The sequence below is a fragment of the Brachyhypopomus gauderio genome, chromosome 18, assembly GCF_052324685.1.
Source record: "Brachyhypopomus gauderio isolate BG-103 chromosome 18, BGAUD_0.2, whole genome shotgun sequence".
Taxonomy (NCBI): domain Eukaryota; kingdom Metazoa; phylum Chordata; class Actinopteri; order Gymnotiformes; family Hypopomidae; genus Brachyhypopomus; species Brachyhypopomus gauderio.
In genome coordinates, this window is record NC_135228.1 from 655,472 (window position 1) to 677,977 (window position 22,506).

Sequence of the window (22,506 nt, forward strand, 5' to 3'; positions counted from 1 at the left end):
GTGTCCATTTAAAATCACTGCAGTTCTCTCCTTGGTCAGAAACAAATTCAGTAACTCTAGAAGAAAATGTCTTGACTCATATGGTTCATGCTAAAATCTTTGGGTAGCAAACCAAGACAGCCTGCATCAACAGAAAAGAAGTTGTTAGTGCTGCTAGTGTACCTTTTACAGCTGAAGTAACTGTAGGAAGCCCATCAACAAAGAAATACATTTCTGTGTTTGAGCCTAAACTGTCATACTACAGCAGACTTGGGAGAGTTATAGCTGCCTATGACTCGTGCCAAAACACTTTGCATTGTCCTTGTGTAAAAGCAAGAAGATCATGTATACACAAAAATATTTCAAAGTGGCACCTGTTCCAGACAGACAGGCAAATGTTTGAGTCTTCAGAGTCCATGGAAGCAACGCACATTTGGCAGAAGAGTCATTCCAAACAACAGGTAAGGATTTTAATAGGTACCATGAAGTGTATATTTAACTTATTATGTCATGACTACCTAAAAGTTTCCTATCTATGTATAATAGAAAAAAAAATTAAAAAATGTTTTTTCAAGACATCCATGAGAGGAGAAAAATTTGGAATGCAGACCTTCTTTCCTCACATCAATTTCTAGTAGGCTTTTCCTTCAATCAGTCAATATGTAGTACCAAAAATGTGTATAAATTATTATTTTCTCCATGAACTCAGTGTTGGGAATTTTTTTGACTGTTCAATGGTTTTCTTTTTTTTTTTACAGCTGAAGTATGTTATAGACAAATGCAGTGACCCAGACGAAGATATTGTCTTTGTGAGCCCAAGACAAACACTCAAACGGAGTGACTTCTGGTCTTTGAAGAGCTGGAGGCAACGGTACTAACATTTTCTCTTTTCACACTTTTTTCTAGTACTATTGAGCATGACATTTTTCTCTCTGTGTGTTCTTTGTTTACAGATCGGCAATCAGTGTTTTGCTGTCATAACTAAAATGGCTGCCTCAAAGGTTTGTTTGATACTCTGTCTTTGTGTTGATAGCCTATCTTTGTAATATAAAATGCTATTTTTTTCTGTGCAGGGCAAATCTGTCTTGGCTATTAACAGTTTTGTGATACTGACATGGCTGCCACCATTTAATAGCGACCCACTGTATGATTTACCTGTTGGTATTTGTTAAGATTTATTATACACTTACTAATATGTTGACAGATACCTATAATTTAGAGATTTGAATATGAATAAATTGATAAAACCAACATTTGCTCTTACAGACCGATGTCAGTGATAAAGATTTCATTTTTTTCCCTTCCTGGGAATCCGAACACTGGCTTTTATGTGCAAGTTGTTTCTGTTTCTGACTTACTCTCTGAAGCCTGAAATTGAGTTGAGCCTGAAATTGTGTCTCTCATGTCATGTTCCTCACAGATTTTAAAACCAAAGGCTAGGCAGATTTTTTATTTTGACTCCATGAATCCCGTAGGCTTTGGACACCAGAGCTACCTTGCTGTTATCAGGTTTTACTTTAGGAAAAGCTAGATGTGCTTGTTCCTTGATTCTGTGTTCATAACTTCATATATGTTCATAATTATGTTATATCAGGTTAATGTTTCAGTTAGCTATAGACATAATTATTACATTTTGAACATTATTAAAGTCAAATAAAGTTACATTATTAAAGTCATTATCATATTATTATATTTTATTTGATACAGACATGTGGCAAATGTGCTTTGCTCTGGCCAGTGGACAGCAGCGACCTTGCAAGACTGAGGTAATCATCTTATGGATAGATTTTTCTTTCTTTCTTCAAATAAAACGTAGAATGAATTTGTTTGTGTGTGCAATTTGCAGAATGCTCCACTACAGTTTGGAGGCATAGACTGTGGCCCCTTCATTTTGATGGTAATACTTTTTTAGACCTTAAAGGTGGACACTAATCAATTTGATAGCACTTTAATAAAATTGTTTTGTTGTTTTTGTTGCTTTTGATTTTCAGTATGCCCTCTATCTTGTGATGGAATTACAATTTGACTTCACACAGGTAAATGTTCATGCTAATTTCTCTATTGGATGTTTGTCTGTCTCACTTTTGACTTAAATATTTTGCTGGTCTGTTTATGTCAACTTTAAACATTAGACTGACATGCCTGATATTAGGAGGTGGTGGTGCCTACAGCTTCTGAAGACATTTCCCGTAGGCAGGTAGGACAAATATTCTCTATAGTACATAATGCAAATATATATTTTTTTACTATTGTCAATTTACATTTAAGCAAAGTGGCAGCTGTAACTATGGAGGATGTGACGTCTAGACAGACTCCAGCCAAACAAAACACCAACCAACCAAAGAGTTTTGAAGTAAGTACTGTATTAAAAGCATGCATGATATGACATGTAGTGCTACCATGTAGTGTTTTCATTTAAATGGTTGTTAGTGTGCACATAAACTCTAGTATCACTGTTTTGTACTTGTTATTATATAATTTGATTGTGTTACATTTTTACTAAAGGATGCTCCAATGATGAAGAACATTGCGGCTGCAGCGGATGAAGACAAATAGTCATTTAATCAAGGGAAAGGTTGTCCTTCCAAAAATCTTGGACATGGAAAAGGAAGCTGCTTTGTTGGCTCTTGCCACCTACGATATGTTCAAAGATGAGATTACAAACCTAGAAGAGATATGGCAACCTTTTGTGTTTGTTTTACAAGATGACATGGAACTTTTTATGTCTGAAGTTAGAGATAAAATAAATATTTGTGTGTCAGCAGTGATTGACTTAAATTTGTAATCTTGTTAGGTTGTTGCTGGAGAAACAAAATGACAAAAATGATGTCTAGCTGGACAAAGAGAGTAAGCCATAGTTCTGTATTCTTTATGTGGATTGTACTTGAGTGGTGGAATTTTTCTTTTGCATAATTTTTTATGTTAGATATGCCTACTTATTTTATTATTGTTGAATGACAATGTTTTTGCCAGTTCTAATTTATTAAAATCAATACTTAATGATCTGTGGTGAATTCTTTTTTGTTAACTGAAGATTATGACAGGTGAGATTTAAGTTCAACACAGCAGTAGGAAAATCCAGTTAGAAATAGAATACAAATTGGGGTGAAACAAGATATGTTGTAGCATTACTGCTAGAAATTGATGCTGTAAATTCTAATCGTTGTAACGATCGAAGGAGGAGGCACGACGATCGACGTTGAAGTGGTGAACATATTGTCAGGAACAGCACATGATCGCCGTGTGATGCGTTTCACCTGCCGCTCATCGCCCCTCCCCTTTCGCACTATTTAAGCTTCCTCCTCTATCTTCCAGGTTGCGAAGTATTGTTGGCATGCCATCTACCAAGCGTTATCACCCCTGATTGCTCTCCTGTGTTTTTACCTCTGCTCTCGTTCCAGACCTCGTCCCCAGCCTAGCCCTCTTGTACCTCCAGCCATCTGTCTACCCGGCGTGAACTCGGACCGTCCTGACTTCGACAACCGCACTCATACACTGCACACACCCTACGGAGTTATTCACCTGTACGAGTACTCCGTATTCATTCAAAAATTAAAAACTACAGTACTCCGCAACTGGATCAGTGTCTTCCTGGTTGAATCGTTACATAATACTTCGCCAAATTCAATGGATCCAGCGGACGTACCTGCACTCCTGGCTCAACAAGAGAACACCATCGCCTCACTTCAGGACGACATCCGACGACTCACGGAGGCTATGCAGGCTCAAGCCGCTCAGCTGCAGACGGCTCAACAACAGGTGGCACAGCACCAGGCGATACAGCAGCAGGTATTCCAACAGCAAGCCACTCAACAAGCCGTCCAACAGATTGTTGCAGTGCCGGAGCGGTACAACGGTTCTCCAGAGCGGTGTCAGAACTTTCTCATGCAATGTTCCATGTACTTCTACTATCACCCAGTCCAATTCCAAACGGAGAAACAAAAGATCCACTTCGTCCTGACGCACCTCACTGGGGAGGCTGGTGCCTGGGGTACTGCCCTGTGGAATAGTAAAGACCCGGCACTCGAATCCGAAGCTCAGTTCTTCATGCTATTCAAGTCCTTGTTTGATCACCCAGCTGCAGGAAGAGACGTGGGCACTATGTTATGTGAGATACACCAAGGACAACGCAGTGCAGCCGATTACGCAAGAGAGTTCCGTACCTTGGCTGCCGGTAGCGGATGGAGCGAACCCGCCTTGACGACAGTGTTCCGTAGAGGGCTAAGACAAGACCTTCAGGTAGAGCTCGCCTGCCGTGGTGAAGGAAAATCGCTGTCGGAGTTCATCCAAACGGCTGTCAATGTAGACAAGCTGTTGCTCACCCGCCGTCCGACATCGTGGAGAAGTCCTGCCTTCGCTGCTTCGAGTCGTCCGAACCAACCGACGTCTGATACTACGCGAGAAGGTGCAGAACCCATGCAACTGGGTACAACACCCCTGTCCCTGCACGAGAGGTCTCAGCGTCTGCGAGAGGGCTTGTGCCTGTACTGCGGTGAGAGAGGTCACTTCCGCGATCGCTGCCCTGTTCGCCCTACTCGCGTTGAGGAAGATACCACGAACAAACGAGTAAGCAACGCAGTGTTTTGTTTGAGCCGTAAGAACCAGCTTAACTTGCCTGTACAGGTCACGTGGGGAGGCATATCCACTCACCTTTCTGCACTGTTAGACTCGGGGGCTGCAGGAAACATCATTGATGTTGACCTGGCGCACCGGTTGCACATCCCCACGACATCGGTCAGTCCTCCGTTGTGTGTTAATGCTCTGAACGGCCAGCCTTTTGGTGAAGGGCTTATTACTCAGTGTACTGTACCTGTTGTACTCCAGGTGGGGCTGTTCCATACCGAAAATATCCAGTTCTTTCTCCTGCCGTCACCCCATGATCCGGTTGTTCTCGGGTTTCCCTGGCTGTCGTTGCACGACCCCACTATTTCCTGGAAGGCTAGAGAGATCACGAAATGGGGTTCTCACTGTCTCCGATCCACGTCTGTAGAAAGCCCCGACTCTCCTCTCGAAACCGCCTATCCCATGCAATACCAGGAGTATGCCGACGTCTTCAGTAAGAACAATGCCAGTCATCTGCCACCACATAGACCATGGGATTGTGTGATTGAGCTGCTGCCCGGGTCTCCTCTCCCGCGTCGTACAAAACCTTACCCCTTGTCCTGTCCTGAGGATGCAGCTATGGAACAGTACGTCGACGAGGCTCTCCAGAAGGGTTTCATCCGTCCGTCTACATCACCCGTAGCGGCGGGGTTCTTTGTAGAGAAGAAAGGGGGAGGACTGCGTCCTTGTATAGACTATCGCGCACTCAATGCAGTCACGTCCAAGTTCGTTTATCCCCTTCCATTCATCTCCGCCTCGCAGGAGCGTCTTAGAGGAGCTTGCATCTTCACGAAGTTGGACTTGCGAAGTGCTTACAATCTCGTTCGCATTCGAGAGGGGGACGAGTGGAAAACTGCTTTCATCACTGCTCGAGGTCATTATGAATATCTTGTAATGCCGTATGGATTAGCTAACAGCCCCTCAGTCTTCCAGGCGTTTATGGATGAGATATTTTGAGACATAATAGGACAGTACGTCATCGTTTACATAGACGACATCCTTGTATATTCCTCATCAGCTGCCGACCACGTCCGGCACGTCTCCGCAGTACTAGCCCGTCTACGGCAGCATCACCTCTACGCAAAAGCTGAGAAATGCGAATTTCACCGGATTTCCTGGGATGTTCTCTGTCTCCGGGGGGAATCTCCATGAATATGGATAAAGCGTCCACAGTCTCGCAGTGGCCTGTGCCTCAAACGAGTAAGGAACTCCAGTGATTCCTGGGATTCGCGAACAGGGGCTTTGGTTCCGTGGCCGCTCCGCTGACAAATCTCCTACAGGGCGGGCAGCGTCTGTGCCTTGACTGGACAGGTGAGGCTGACCGGGTGTTTTCGTTGCTCAAGGGAGCGTTCTCCTCGGCACCCATCCTTCACCTCCCTGACCCCCAAGTTCCCTTCGTGGTCGAAGTCGATGCCTCTGAGGTAGGAGTGGGAGCGGTCCTCTCCCAGCGTCAAGAAAAACCCCCTAAAATGGTCCCTTGTGCGTTTTACTCCAAAAAATTGCAACCAGCAGAGCAAAATTATGATGTAGGCAACCGTGAACTCCTGGCAGTGAAACTCGCCTTAGAACAGTGGAGACACTGGTTAGAGGGGGCTGAACATTCTTTTATTGTTTACACCGACCACAAAAATTTGGAGTACCTAAAGGAGGCCAGGCAACTTAACCCTCGCCAGGCCAGATGGGCGTTGTTCTTCTCCCGGTTCCGCTTTTCTGTCTCCTATAGACCCAGCTCAAGGAACACAAAAGCCGATGCCCTCTCACGCATCCACAATAAAGACCCCGTAGAAAAGGAACCGGAGTACATATTGCCACGCACCTGTTTCCTAGCTGCCGTTCGGTGGAATCTACAAGGCGAAATGGAGGAAGGACTACGCACAGATCCCAGCCCTAGCGATTGCCCGGTAGGAAAACAGTACGTCCCCGTGTCTATGAGAGGGCGACTCTTACAACTAGCTCACGATACGGCGGGTACAGGTCACCCGGTCCTGCGGCGGGTAAACGTAGTCTCGTATGAACTTCAACTGCCCCCTCAGTATTGCGTCCATCCGGTTTTCCATGTTTCTCTGCTTAAACCAGTGTTCTACAGTCCTATGTCTGCTGCGCCGTCTCTTGCCAGGCCACCTGAACCGCTGGAGCTCGACGGGCGCCCCGCTTACCTTATTAATGCAATTCTGGAGTCCCGTCGGCGTCGGGGTGGGCTTCAGTATCTCATCGAGTGGGAGGGCTATGGTCCCGAGGAGCGTGCATGGGTCCCCGCGCGGGATGTGTTGGACCCCCCTCTTCTCGCCGAATTCCACGCTGCTCATCCTCACTTCCCTGCTCCCAGGCGTCGTGGCCGGCCCCCGTCTAACCGGTCTGTTGCGGCTGGAGCCGCTCGTCGGAGGGGGGGTACTGTCAGGAACAGCACATGATCGCCGTGTGATGCGTTTCACCTGCCCCTCCCCTTTTGCACTATTTAAGCTTCCTCCTCTATCTTCCGGGTTGCGAATGTAACGGACTGACTAGGAAGTTGCAATAAGTTAACTAGTTTCAGTATTTAAATACCAGTGCTGAATACCAAAGGTAAGTGTTTGAGGTTAATTAATAGGAAATATAAAGGGAATACTGTGGGCCAATCAGAAGACCTAGGATCGTCTACGGAGCCAAGGACTACACCACACTAGAGATGACACTGCACCACTGTTTTGGAATTTGGGAGGTTAGGGTAACCTCTTTTTAACACTGGGGTGGCCATACCTTAGCCCAGGGGTAATCAATTAAATCTTTCCGCGGTCCATTTTTGGCAGATAGCTCAGACCTTAGGTCCGGGTTCGCGGTGGCGAACGAAAGTTGTTGAGCGGGGGGGGGGGGGGGGTGGCGAACGAAAGTTGTTGAGCGGGGGGGGTTGAACGTAACACTCAAATGGGTGGTGACCGTAACACTCGTCTAAAAATAAATTCTCCGTTTTAAAATATAGTCTCCCGTTAAAATTTTTTTGGCATTTGGGTCCGTATCCAGTTAATCAGGAATGTGATTGGGTCCGGACAGGACGGCGTTCGGGTCCGGATCCGGACCGCGGTCCGCCATTTGGTGATACCTGCCTTAGCCAAAAGGCTATCATCCCTGCCATGTACCAGAGCTTAGCCAGAAGGCTAGGGTTGGGAGGTGTGATAAGCCCTTCTTACCTCCAGTGTTATGTAAATGAGGCGTGTCTCCGGTTTGGGTGGTTGCTGCTTCAATACACACCTTTGGCTGTCTGCCACAAGAGACTGCCAAAGTGCAAGAAGTCACAAAGTGAGAAGAAGTCAGAAGTCACAAACATAATATTTGAATTATAGTGACATATAAGTGGCATATTGATTATTCAAAATGGCACTGATTTTTTAAACATATTTTCAGTATTTAGTATTTTGAAAAACTGCCAATAGGTAAAGATATTTTTACATACATTTATACAAAAAACCCTCAGCTACTTGAAATAGAATCTTGAGCAATTTTAACTTATCAAGATTGTACTTTTTAGTGTTTCTCTTCCAAAAACACAACAATCTTACCAGAAGAGATTTCAGAGTCACTACTCTTTTTTTATTGATATTTGCACAGTAACGAAACGTGTTACTCTGCACACACCTGGCACTGCCACATCATCTCTTTTCTGCACTTGCCACATGTAAACTAAGTACAAGAAATACAACGCTTAGTGGCATGATTATTCTTGCAGCCACACTTGACTCGGCACAATGCCCTTTTCCCTGTGTCAGGTGTGGGTGGTTGCTGCTGAACCTTTTCCTTGGCCACCTCCTTGGCTGCCATATGAGCCTGTCCAAGCTCTCCTGCAAGCTTCACCAAGAAGTCTGCCCGTCTCTCTTTTACACCTGTGCATGTTGTTGCGCATCTATGGTGATGTGCCTTCCTGGGTTGTAAGCATTGATGCAGTTGGCAACGAAAGACCCCCAAACATTAGAGACTGCAGCAAACGGGTCAGTTGCAGCTCCATTTGCAGTTGGATCTCCATTCGTGGGATGGCATTCAATTGGGCTGTGATGCCTTCCATGATGTCTACCAATCTCTTCCTCACGCCACACTGTGCCGTCTTTTGCCGTCTCTGTCAGCTGCTCGTGTGACTCCATGTGACCTCTCTTTTCTGGAGGTGATGAAGTCTCGTGATCCACAAGAACATAGGTTTGAGATTTGATTAGTGAAAGGTTGAAATAATGTGAAATTGACACAAACATAATATTTGAAATATAGCCGCAAGCGGCGATAGGCGGGTTCACACACCAATATGCATTTTGGCCTCAATAAGCAAAAGGAAGCCCAAAAGGTCCTTTAGACCTAAAATTGAAAAGAAGCTGTTTGGGTTTGGCCAGTGTGTGCTCTACAGATAGTGTGTGATGACATCTGCGTGTGTCAGAAAGGGAGACAGAAATAGCACATCTGGCTAGGGCTGAATCTATGTGAACAATATAGGAAGGCCTGCATGTGTCTATACATGATTGGGACTGTATATTACCGACAGAGAGAGATTGAGGGTGCCAGAGACTATGCTTTGTTAATTCACTCCTTGCACACCTAGCACGCCTAACATGACTGCCCGTGGATTCAAAGTATGAATGTAGTCTGCAAAGCCTGGTATTACATGACTGACATAACTGATATGACTAGAATGACATCACTGGCATGACGAACAAAAGTAACATGACTGATATGACTGACATAACTGGCATGACTCTCGCGGGCCTCTCGCGGGCCGGACAGGGACGCACAACGGGCCGGATGTGGCTCGCGGGCCGTTGTTTGCCCAGGTCTGCACTAGGTAAAGATATTTTTACATTAATTTATACAAAAAACCCTTAGCTTCTTGAAATAGAATAGTAATCTTGAGCAATTTTAAGTTATCAAGATGGTACTTTTTACAGTGTGTCTCTTCCAAAAACACAACAGCCATAACCAGTAAACAAAAAAGGACATTTAGTAAATCTTACCAGAAGAGATCAGTTGCTCGTGTGTCTCCATGTGACCTCTCTTTTCATACATACTCGCACACATACACCCACAAACATTATTTTCAGTAGTTTTTAGCACTTTGAGTTGCATGTATGTATGAAAGGTGCTATACAAACAAAGACTATTATAATTTTTTTTTTAATTATTATAAAAAGGGAAGGGCAGAAAAAAAAACACAGCTCAAATGACCACTGCAATGGGGGAGGCCAGGGTTTTTTTCTTCTCTATCTGAGTCAGTGAACACATCCAGCAGAACAATGAACTGACACCATCACCCCCCCCTAAGTGGTTGCATGTACATAACAAAGGGTGGCCTAATGGAATGCAAATGTCCCCAGAACTGCCCCCTGGTGGAGACCAGGTACAAAATTTTGGAATGAAAATGCTGGGAGTCCTAGTGTTAATGACAAGGTAAGCAAAAATAATTTTTTCTTTAAAATAAAAAATAAAACAAAACAATCATAACATCCAATATGAATAATATCTCTAGGTAGATTATGCATATAATAATAATATAATATAATATATATATTCACTAGTTGGTGTCAATTACAATCAGCAATAAAATATCTATGTATGTTTCAAATAGTTATACAATATAATTTCCCTTGTGATCTGTGTGTGTAGGTGTAATTAATGTCCGTTTGTTTCACAGGTGGCAGTTGGAATATCCAATCTGTGGAATGGTACGCGTTTCTCCTACCGCTCTGAAGATGAATGAAAGTTCAGCAACAGCAAATGAATAGTTTCACTTTCACTAATCACAGTTGTCCACAGCACTTGCAGACTGCGTCCAGGGTCGAAATCCAGGGAGGCTCGCCATCAAACGAAAAAAAGGGGTCCAATCTGAACTCTAGCAAAAAAACCTGACCTATAATAGGTCATTTAACTCCTAAATATCACGGTTTAGCCTTATATGAACACATATCAGCTCTAAACATTACAATTCACACTTAACTACACATATTCACAACATCTTGACTTCCTTTAACAATTAACTGAACATATTTTACAGCGAAAATTAAAATAAATGTAACGGTTGGCAAACAAAGGGTTACAATTCTGCAGCGCGCGAATGTATGGTGCACACTTTTAGCGGCACACACGGACCAGCTTGTGGTTACACAGGCCTAAAAATCTCTAATAAAACATAAAAATACACACTCCCAGCCTCTACAGATACCACTCTTAAGTCTCGTCTTAGACAGGTCATAAATAATTTTAGAAGGTTAGCTTCTAAAATCTGACCAACCGACAATGGATCCTTTGGACACAGGTGCAAAAAAACGCAAAAGATGCCAAGTTTGTCCCTCCCGGGATGACAGTAAAACAAGTACATGTTGTGTGAGGTGCAAGAAGCACATCTGCAGAAAGCACACGGTCACATCCTGTCCATCATGTGGGGAACACTGAAAAAGTTGAACATTGAAATCTTCAAGATTTGTATTTCTCTTCTTTTCATCTGTTCTAAATGTTTGTATGATCTAAAATAAAGATCTAATATCAGCTGTAAGGCAGTCTGAACTGAGAATCGCTTTGCCATCTTGATCATTTGTGGTATGGAAGCATGCTGACAGCATCATGTCCCCATGATTGGGTGAAACACACACACACACACACACACACACACACACACACACACACAGGTCCAGAGAGGAGGGAAGGATAATGAGGGCTGAGAGAAAAGATGCTTCTTTCAGATCTCACCCCTTTGTCTCTATAGAGATTCTTCGTCTGCTGTCTGACAATATGCAATCAACCCCTGATGTGGCAACCATCAAAAGTGTTGATGGTTGTCCACCTTTGCATGCCAAACACCTCTGTCCTTTGTTTGTATATCCTTTGAAGTCATACTGACGACTGTCAACTTTCCAATCCAATGTTGATTGCCGACTTTGACTAGCCCAGGGTCCAGTGGACCCTGGATGTAATATAAATGTGAAGGGGGGTGTATGGGGGGGTGGTCACTGAAATATTTTCTGATTTATGTTGCTCAATAGTGTTGGAATTGTATTTCTCTTCTTTTCATCTGTTCTAAATGTTTGTATGATCTAAAATAGGTTTATCTTCAATTTTGGATGTTTTTAGTGGATTTACACAACAGGGGTCAAAATGACCCTAACATAATATTGTTTTTTTTTCCTCACCAAAATAAAAACATAAAAAACTGGATAAATTGAAAGATGATATAAATAAACAAGATTGGAAAGATGTATATGTTAATGATGTTAACAAAGCATATGATGCATTAATGAATACTTTCGAAGTTTGTATGAAAAACATTGTATGGAAAATGTTGCCAAGAAAGATGTTGTGGACAAGCCATGGATGACCAAAGGGTTGAGAAATGCCTGTAAAAATAGAATGAATTGGGTTACCTGTGATTACACTTATGGGGGGGGTGTTCTGTCCTATGCACATGTTTGTATGTAGTGTTTGCTGACTGTTCTGTGTTCCAGACTCCGCTCCAGACTCCATTCCATGTCGTTCTACCCTTCACTATCAAAGGGCCTTCCCAGTATCAGAAAGTGAACGAGAGCCCTCAGTACAGTGAACGAATCACTGATCAAGCACAGTTCCCTCGCAATGAATGTCTCCGACTCCAGATTCGCACAATTGCACAGCCAGAGAGCCAACCGCAGTTCTAGACCTGCAGTTCCAGACGTGCCGTAGTTTTAGACATGCGCAGCCTAGCGGCTTGGAATGTAACCTATACTGTTTTGGTAAGTCGCGGGAGCATATGGAAGAAATATTTGTATAAGCAACAATAATATATGATAGATATATGATCATGTCCGAAGGTCATTTTTGTGTTATTGTAATGTTTGCCATGAAGGATGAATCTGGCTAGCGTTAGTGTGTCTTGGTTCACTAGTTCTGGCTACCTTTATGGCTACCTGGTAGCTACTTTGACAGAAATGCTAGTCCTAGCAAAAGAGCCATTTCTATTCATTTTTGAATTTCAGGATATCATGGAAATGTTTATTGAAGAATGTGTAAAATGAAGATTGTGTGTTTAACTTGTTTTTCAGAGCCTTTATGATGAGTAAAGGATGCGATGTATCAAGATGGACATGCAAGACTGTTCCACACCCCAAACAATCAGATGGAACATCATGTGGTGTCTTTGTTTGCAAGGTATGATTTCATTAAAAACTATCAAGTATCATCAAAGTATACCTAAACTTTATTTTATTAATTAAACAAAGTTCATGTATATTTGTCAGTTTGCAGAACAAATCTTGCAGAACCAAGACATCAGTTTCGCCAACACAGATGTCGCCAACACATAAATGTCATAAGGAAAAACATTGGAAATGCAGGAATCAGGTAAATTTGATAAACCTAATAAAGTACAAGGGTGTCACGCGAACCCCCAGAGAACAGGGGACTCGCGGGGTTTTTGTATGAGATGAACCCAGGGGCAAAATCCAAAAGAAAACACGACAAACTGAGACCTCCGCCACTAAGCGGGAAATGGGGAAAAGGAAAACTGAGGATAACTCAGAAAACGAAAACAGAAAAGAATACAGAACCCCCTTGACGTAAGACCAGGTAAGTGAAAACAACAAAAACAGTGGAGACAAAACTCTAACAAGGGAGCGCAAACAAACAAAGAAAATACAAGCCAGAGAAACTGACTGGAATGAAAACAAAAAGCACACGGAGGAAAACCACTCAACGTGTCGTGATCAAAAAGGGAGCACAAATGAACAAAATAAACATAAGCCAGGGAAGGGAGCTGGCTGAAAACAAAAGAACAAAAACTAAAAACAGAGAAAAAACAGCTTGGGGAAAACTTGAGAAAGGCCAGTAAGGGCGCAGGAGAAGAGACCTTGAAAAAATAGTAGAGAAAGAGATATGACTGCTCAGTAACTGGGAATAAGGCTGGCTGCAAGAGCAAGAGGCAACAAACAACTCAGCAATGAGGCACTGCAACCGTACCCATTAAATAGGGGAAGGCACAGCTGCAGGTCCTCACCGCTGATTGCGTCTCCAACGAGAGACGTGGGTTCCCTCCAGTGGTGACAGGAGGGATGGTCCTGGACCCAGCCCTGACACTACCACGAGTATTTGCTCGTGGGTTCCCTCCAGTGGCGACAGGAAGGATGGTCCTGGACCCAGCCCTGACGAGAAGCCTCTCACTGCAGCCTGCAGGAAGGCGGAGTTGGACATTCAACCCCACCCACATCCAACTCCACCCTCTTCAAGTCCGAAGCCACGCCCATGTTACGTTCGAAACTCGGACTGTTTTTGCTCCCAGTAAACAGAACTTCCAGATTTTAATTAGTTTGACAGATGCCAAGAAAAACACACGTTATTGACCAAAATGTATGTTTTTCTTTATTATCCCACATGAATAATTTAGGTCTTAAGCCCTATCCGGACGGGATTAGTTTTTCAGGGGGACGTCTGTGAAAAATATTTCACCCTTGTACTCAGTGATAAAACTCTTGCATCCGGACAGCAATTGAAAAAACAGGAGGACCCGTGAGTTTTTGGCTTTCTCGGTCACATGACATCGCCTTGTCACGTGATAGCATGTTTAATAATGTCACACTGCCAACTCTGATGATTCCTTTTTAACTTTTAACTTTACTACTGTTCAGTTCAGCATTTAAGATCTCCGTTTAAGTTAAGCTATTTTGTTAAACCAATACAGAAAACACATTATAAAAAATCGCTAATGAATGTAAATAGCTAAATAAATCCGTTAAATAAAATAAAATAAATCCATTTAAAAATCCAGTAAATCCATTTTCGCTCGCCGCTGTCTTTACGTGGATCTCCGTGAAAACGCGCGCCCAACGTGTAACTACGGTGCGTGGCAGTGGACATATAGCTGTTTTATTAAACACGAGGTGATGTCTGCATGTATAAACTCAGACATGTGGATCCGGACAGGACTAAAATTACCACGACCACGGAGTACAGCGAAAAACAGTAGGTAATTCCGCCTGTAATTTTCTCTGAGGACGTCTGAGAAAAACACGGACATGCTCGTTCCGGACGGGATTAAAATCACAGAGGACCCCCCGTAAAAGAGAAAATTACCCCAGGACCCCCTGAGAAACTAATCCCGTCCGGATAGGGCTTAAGTACAATCTTTTTAGATTTTTCTTGAATAGTTTAATTGTCAGTTCTGAATATGTACAGGACATACAAATGATTTAAATTACATTACTCTCTTACCCAAAGGTACAGCAATAAAATAAATATTAATGTACAGACCCTCCAGAAAGTCGCGATGTTGCGATTTGCAACTTCAACGCAACTTCAAGCAAACCCCGCGAATTCAGGGCGGTGTTGCAACTTCAGCCAATCACCGCAACTTTCACGCACATTTGACCAATCACTGATGTCGTCTTGATGTGACGTCGACAAACTCCCGCCTTACTTCCGTATATACGTTCAAGAGGAGCAGACTGAGAGCAGCATGAGCGATGAAAATAATGGCAAAAAGATCAGAAAAAGCAGTTTCCCGGTACACTACATGAAAGCGGAGATAAACTGTCCAGATCCGACCCGCGAATTGATTATCTATGGCCCCCTGGATGATATTTAATTACTATTAGAACCGGCCCACAGGCCACAGCTGCCAGATGGTGTTTTGCACGCACAAACACTACATTCCCCACAATGCAACGGTAGCCCGCAAAGTCACTGCAGCGCACGCAAGCGGCGAGGGTCTGAGATAAAGTTTATAAGTTTAAACTTTAAACTAGTGTTGCCACCTGTCCCGGTTTTCCCGGGACTGTCCCGGTTTTCACGTGCCTGTCCCGGTTTGTCCCGGTTTTTCGTCTTTTTAATATTCGGTCCCGGCAAAAAAACTAGGTTAGTTCAAACCATGATTCAGACTGTTTCTGCACACTTTAAATCTGGTTTTTTCTCGCTGTGTCCATTTTAAACCCCTCCGGTAACGTTTTACGTTAAGTTTACGTTCGCCACGCCGCGCTCAACAACTTACGTTCGCCGCCCACCCCGCTCAACAGATTACACTCGCTCAGTATGACAGTGTCCTTGTTTTTTGTTAGACCTAGGTGGCAACCCTACTTTAAACTGAGATAAAGTTTAAAGTCAGAGATAAAGTTTATTTATCTCTGATCCATATCTATGAGTTACTAGTTCGCTCTGGCGCCAACCACTGGCGATCGATCTCGATATAATACTTAATTTGTGTCCATTTTACAGGCCGCCCGGTAACAACTTACGTTCGCTAACCCCGCCACCCCCTCCAGGTTCAAATCTCACTTCAAGCGATCTTGAAAAGTTGGCAACCCTGAATAAATAGGTAAATAGATAATTAAAATGGACTACTAAATAGAGGAAACCATACAACAGGGGTACTCAACTGGCGGACCGCGGTCCGGATCCGGACCCGAACGCAGTCCTGTCCGGACCCAATCTCATTCCTGATTAACTGGATACGGACCAAAACAAAACCGTAGCATTTATTTCAGGGCTATTGAAAAAACACTCCGTCACGAGTGTTCCGTTTGCCACCCCCGCGCAACAACTTACGTTCGCCACCCCGCTCAACAACAAGCCTGCCTGGTTGACGCTTCGCGAAAATGACGTAATCGCTGTGGCTCCGCGTGTGCGCGAGTGTCTCGCGCGCTGTCGGTTCGAGAGGTCGTGCATCTCTCGAATTTTGTAACTTTGCGCCGCGCTTCAGCGCAATGAACAAAGTCACGTTTTCAGGGTTCATACACCTTTATAAGGTGGAATTAAAGCACTTGTACGTCACTTTCAAGGTCCATTTCAATATTTCCCAGCATGTTAAACATAATTAAGTTAAATATTTATACATATACTCGAAATAATTCGCTTTTTATCACATTATTTAATGGTTGTTTATTTAAAAAACGCCCAATCTTCACGTCTTCACGTTCTCTCATGTTTCGTCCTGGAATTACAAGAGGCTCGTATTTGTTAACCTAATACAAGAGAACTATTCAGTCAGACAGCTATTTGTTGTGAAACCAAGTAGTTACAATTTCAAGCATTTTAAAGTACTTTAACCTAAATTCCAGCACTTTTCAAACCTGAAACATATAGCAACATTAAAATTGGTCAGGTAAATGTTCATTCCCCTGTTTTGAGGGGTGTTTCTACCACATATCGTTTCGGACAAAACGCCTATCGTTTCGGAGAACACTGCAGTGACGCTCGCGAAAGTATAAACGCCTCCACCGTTCGCGCACCGTACCCCCCCCCCCCCCCCCCCCCCCGCTCAACAACTTACGTTCGCCACCCCCGCCGCACCGGACCTCAGGGCACAGGTATCTGCCAAAATTGGACCGCGGACAAATTTAGTTGAGTACGCCTGCCATACAATATTTACTCCCTATTGTAATGTACTCACAAAAAAGCAAAAACACACCGCAACTTCCATTGCAATTTTTTTGAAAAACACCCGTAACATCAAACATTTTAGCCCGCAACAATCACAAAAAAGGCCCGCGAAATCCTGGTGGGACTGAATGTAGCAGCAGTGGTTGTAAAGTTCCTTTACAACTTTACTAAAACAAGGCACAGGGAAAAGCACATGATAAAACACTGAGCCGTCGTCAGTGTCCCTGGGGTGTGTGGTGGCAACATCATAATGTGCTTAGCCATTAGTCAGAATAGTGTTCATTGTGCCACTCTTGGTCTCTACAACACTGCCATATCACTAGAGTTGCTCAGGTGTGTCACCATTTGCGAAAGTGGGCTGGGCTGCTTGAGTACACTAAACACCAACATTACTATTACACCCAGTGCTTCATTTGTAAATCAAACGATGCTGGAACGCAAACAGCGGCATGAGACACAGGGTCACTGAGGCCAACAATGTCACCGGATCGCACACAAAACGCAACGCTTAGGCGCACAAATGTCAAAATAACAAGCCAATTCGTATATATATAAATTACTTAATTATTTACGTGTGTTTTATAAGTGTTTTAAGTGCAGAAGTGCATTTTAAGTGCATTTTCAAGTACTTTAGCCTAAATTCCAGCACTTTTCAAATCTGAAACACAAAGCAACATTAAAATTGGTCAGGTAAATGTTCCTTCCCCTGTGTTTGAGGGGTGTTTCTTTATACTACCACATATCGTTTCAGGAGGACACTGCAAAGAATGTGACACGTGCGAGGTGTGCGGAGTCGCGCGCTATGGTCACTCACGAAAGTATAACTAGCTTTATAGGGGAGACACAGAAAGGCATCGCTAAAAAGGAGAGCTCATGTGATTTAGGAATGTGGATCTTGTGTTTAAAATGTCTTTTATAGAATTATTTGTTCAATTAATTGGTTCAACGCAGACAGATTTCTTCATAACTTATAATTAGTAGGCTTGAAAGTTACCGGATCGAGGCAGACAGTTCCCGGAACGCACCCTTCAAAATGAAAGAGTTCCCGGATCCTGATCCGGCTCAAATTAAGCCCTGATTACACCACTTCTCCATTACCAACATTACCAACATACCCCTTCTCTATCACCAACATTATCAGTAAACAGTAAAAATTACCATTTTAATTGTGTACTTATAGTAGCAGAGTTGCCAACTCTCACGCATTGAGTGTGAGACACACGCATTTGACCGTCTTCACACGCTCTCACACCACACATCCGATTACTCACGCCGAAAAAAATGTGGTTTATTTACCTCAGATCCACATATATGATTCAATGAGTTACTAGTTTGCTCTGACGCCAACCACCGGCGATCGATCGATCGCGATATAATACTTAAGTGTTCTGCGACAACATTAGGATTTTCATCACGTTTCATAAATTCCTTGATTCTATTTGTCTTAGCTGTCAAATGCGATAACTTTGATCTCCTTACGTTTATACTTCTGCAAAGCTGTTCTTCCAGACCCTTCTCAGAGTACTTGGGAGCCCTCCTATGACCATCTTTAGAACTGCAACTTCTTGGTCTTGGTCTCGAAACATGCACATTGTCCATGTTGTTTTTCTCCATTAACTCAACAAGTGTTTGTTAATTCGGTCTATGACACAAAGCGGTCCATGCTTTCGCAAGAAAGCGTGTCATCTTCTTCAGACCAGACTAACCTTGTTGTCGGAAAGCTCACAAACGCTGGAGCGCGATTTTGCGTTAGCATTGACTCAACAACTTTAGCTTCTGCTGACTAGCCAGGCGAACGTCTTCCACCGAGTGGCCAGGTTGTTTTACTTAATGTAGAATCGAAGTTTTATTTTTCCTCTTCACTCTTGTTGCATTCTATTAACGTTAAACTATGAAATAAGGAGCGGACACTATAATATATATATATATATATATATATATATTAGTGGTGGGTCGTTAACGGCGTTCGTTAATTTGATACTCTTATCGGGCGATATAAAAATATATAAATAGGAATGTAAAGTGTTACCGGAGCGGAGCTCAGAGCAGTCGTTTTCTGCATGGTCCTAGCGCTAGATTCGTCGCTATTTAAATATTTCTTTTTAACCGTTAAAACTGCAGAGGCCCAAAACCGGCTTTTGAAAAAGTCCCCCCCAAATTACGTCTGTGAGGTTAAATGTACTAAATGTTGGCTTACATTTCAAATATCATGTTTAGCTGAATAAACATGTTATCAACCCCTTTTAATGTACAGTATAGGCTTACAAATTCATGTTTAACTGAATAAACTGTTGAACACGAGTAGCCTACATTTTATTGAGCATGTTTATTTTCTTCAAGTATCAAAGTAGAACAGCTTTCTCAAGCAGTCATTGATGCATTTTGGAAACAGGAGATGTTTCCAAAATGGTCTAATGCACCCTCTGTATTAAGAAACCCTATCTCAAAAACGGACTTTTAGTCATTACTTGGGTAGCACGCATATGAGCCATTTTAATCTAGATTAATCTAGATTAATTTCAAGATTTCAGTGAGATTAATCTATATTTAAAAAATGTGTCGATGCCCACCCCTAATGGACGCAATAAAAAAAAATGTATCGAATTAAACGGAAGCTTTGTAATTAATTAATCGAAATTAATCGCATTTTAATCGCATTTCAGTATTTAACATGATAAATATTAATTTAAGTTTGAATGATGAATGAATCAATGAACATAATCATAAACTTCAACATCTTGTTTATTTTTCCACCAGTCTACTACATAGACCAATACTACATAGACCAAGATGAGTGCAGAAAACAGTTCAGAACACTGGAAATTCTGACCAAAAATGTTGTTTAATTTTGGAAGTTTTGCTCAGGATATTGGAAGAATTGAAGTAAATCAGAAGATGTTTTTTGATACCATTTTAGATGGTATATTTTTCTTTAATTTCCCAGGCCTTGCCACAGGGATCTCCATAGTGCCTAGAAGTGGTCTTCTGAATGCTCAAAGCAAATGACTGGATCTTCATCATCTATAGATTCATCATCTATAATATGAGCTGTCACACCAAGATAATTCTTGTTGCTAACAGAGGTCCAGTGATCCCCAGTCAGAGCCACATTTGTGGCGCTCTTCAAAATAACCTGTTTTACTTCCCTTTCCTCATCATACAGCTGCTGGATTTTCTTCAACATTGTCTTTCTGGATGGTAGTTCGTAACTTGCATCAGTTGACGCAATGTGCAGCGCTTCTTGTAAGCCTTTATCTTCGACCACAGAGAGCGAACAATACTGCAAATAATATGACGTGTCATGTATAAACGTGTGCGGAGTCGCGCGCTACAGTCACTCGCGAAAGTTTAATCCAGTCTTAATGGTCCAATGAAGGTCATTTAAAAACCAGGGGTGAGTTTCCCAAAAGGTTCTTAGCGCTAAGTACTTCTTAACCTCGTATGTAAGAACGAGGTTACGAAGTACTTAGCGCTAAGAACCTTTTGGGAAACTCACCCCAGGACATTTCCTCACTTAAAAAAAACCCGCGACGCCCGGGACAGGATGTGAAATACGGACATGTCCCGGGAAATACGGACGTTTGTTCACCATATCGTACTAGGAATACATTTAGCAGCTAAGTGATCATTACTGACCTGCGCATTAGCCCCAACATGTTTTGCATTGAGGCGGTAACGAAGGGTGGAAGTGCTGTGATAAGCGAACTCCTTCCTACATAAAGTGCAAATAACACTATTTTGTTTGTACTTCCATCTGGAAGTTTCTTATATTTAAATTTCCCATCCACCAGCGTAGCCTCTTCAGTCATCTGCGTCATGCTCATCTTATTGTGCGTCCATATAATCTGTATGTCTGGAACTTGTGCACGGAGAAACATTCCACGGTGCAAAAGTGTTGCGTTAATATTTTTAGTGCGTTAATTTTCCTGTAATTAATTAATCGAAATTAACGCGTTAAAGTCCCACCACTAATATATATATATATATTTTTTTCCATCATTTACACTGAAAAAAGAGGGGGAACACATTTAACCAGAACCTGACAAAAGTGGTTCCCCCTCCGTTTATTACAGGTGGAATAGATTTTAGATTTTATATAAATTAGTCATGCTGATAAACTATAGGCCTATCTCTTTTACCATTTCACACAGTAACATTTGAATTATCTGTACCTCCTTTAACACAGAGAACACAGGGAACATATTTAACCAGAGACTGGGAAAAGTGGTTTCCCTTGTAGAATAACTGCTGGAGATGATATAATGATGATCTTTGAGCCAGTGCGTGCTCTTTTTGGCCTGAAGATCAGCCCTGCAACACTAAATAATGTTTCACAGGCTGCTGAAGCAGGGAGTGCCGTATTAGGCTTAAGTGATAGCTAGCACACAGCTGGGAAGGACTTCAGTACCTCTACTGTGTCTCTTGGGCACCCCAGGTATGCATCCAACTGCTGGTTTGTTTCAAGAGGGCTGGTCTTCTTCAAGGAGGAAAAGAAGTCCTCTTCCTCAGATGATTGGGAGCCCTCACTGATGTGATTCTCGGTCTGACAGTCCAAGTGGCTTCTGATATAGTCAAGGCCTGTGGAATAAAAAAAAAAAACAAAAATCAGTACAACGTAGATTATATGACTACTGTAATTATGTATTGGATGATGGGGTGTGTGAGATTAAATGACATTTCAAACTCATTTCACTGTCTCCATAGAAATTATACTTATTAAGGGAAAGTTGAGAAGTGAGACATTTACCAAGTTTGAGAATATTTTTGTCACTTGTCCAGCAGGTCTTAAATTTGGAACTAAAATGGCTGCGGCTATCAGCTCTGGATCAGTAAGCATCTCTCCGAAGCGTTTTTCAAGGCCTGAAAGAAGTGCAGCAATCAAAGGCTCACAGAACTTGGAGGCAACGTTAAGTTGTTGGAGCTTGGTCCTTAGTAGAGTTATGGTGGGGACCAACCATCCCATCTGCACACTGGTTTCGCCTTGAAGAAAATCAAATGCCTTTGCAACTGGGTTCATTGTCTTCACATATTCTGCAAGAAATGCAAGTTCCACTGGAGTAAACCTGTACAAATACAAACACAACAACATGGAACATTTAGCCTACATGATGTAGCATCTTCAACTGGAGAACCTCATAATTAAAAAGGAAAAATATTGTCATATGAGACATTTAGAAATGTAGTTGTGTTTCTACAAATCTGAAAGGCAGAAAAAAAACTCTTACTTGGGTGTATCTAGTTCACTGCAGACAGCTGCAAGGGCTCCTTCACCTTGTTCTCTTGTTATTCTCTCTATTCTTTCTACGGCTGAGAAGAGTGAATTCCACCTTGTAGCAACAGGCCTTAATTGAGTGCAGAGGACTTTTGACTGAGTTCATAAATGCAAATGAAGAAGTTTTGTTGTTTTTGCCTGATGACGAAAAAGAAGGTGACCAGTCATTCTGGTTCAATCCTAAGAAGAACAGTATATGTAGTTTCATTACTGAGGTTGAGCATAGGATCATAGGATTAGTATGTTGAGAAAGCAAGATGAAGATGCTGTGGGTCCAGATGACAGTGTGTCTGTTACTGGAGGACAGCCAA

General features: G+C 42.6%; 1 protein-coding gene across 1 annotated transcript; it reads left to right on the top strand.

Annotated features, from left to right (window-relative positions):
* Window positions 1–1,624: 1,624 nt before the first annotated feature.
* On the top strand, window positions 1,625–2,583 carry LOC143481624 (uncharacterized). Its single transcript, XM_076979701.1, has 6 exons — window positions 1,625–1,745; window positions 1,826–1,876; window positions 1,971–2,015; window positions 2,112–2,176; window positions 2,248–2,332; window positions 2,485–2,583. The coding sequence occupies exons 1-6, from the start codon at window positions 1,689–1,691 to the stop codon at window positions 2,533–2,535; spliced, it is 354 nt and encodes a 117-aa protein (XP_076835816.1). The 5' UTR covers window positions 1,625–1,688; the 3' UTR covers window positions 2,536–2,583.
* Window positions 2,584–22,506: the final 19,923 nt, after the last annotated feature.

Bases quoted from the DNA above. Each gene is read 5' to 3' on its own strand.
- LOC143481624 (XM_076979701.1), top strand. From the start codon at position 1,689: ATGTGGCAAATGTGCTTTGCTCTGGCCAGTGGACAGCAGCGACCTTGC. The intron at 1,746-1,825 runs GTAATCATCTTA...TGCAATTTGCAG, and splicing joins AGCGACCTTGCAAGACTGAG to AATGCTCCACTACAGTTTGG. The intron at 2,016-2,111 runs GTAAATGTTCAT...TTTAAACATTAG, and splicing joins TACAATTTGACTTCACACAG to ACTGACATGCCTGATATTAG.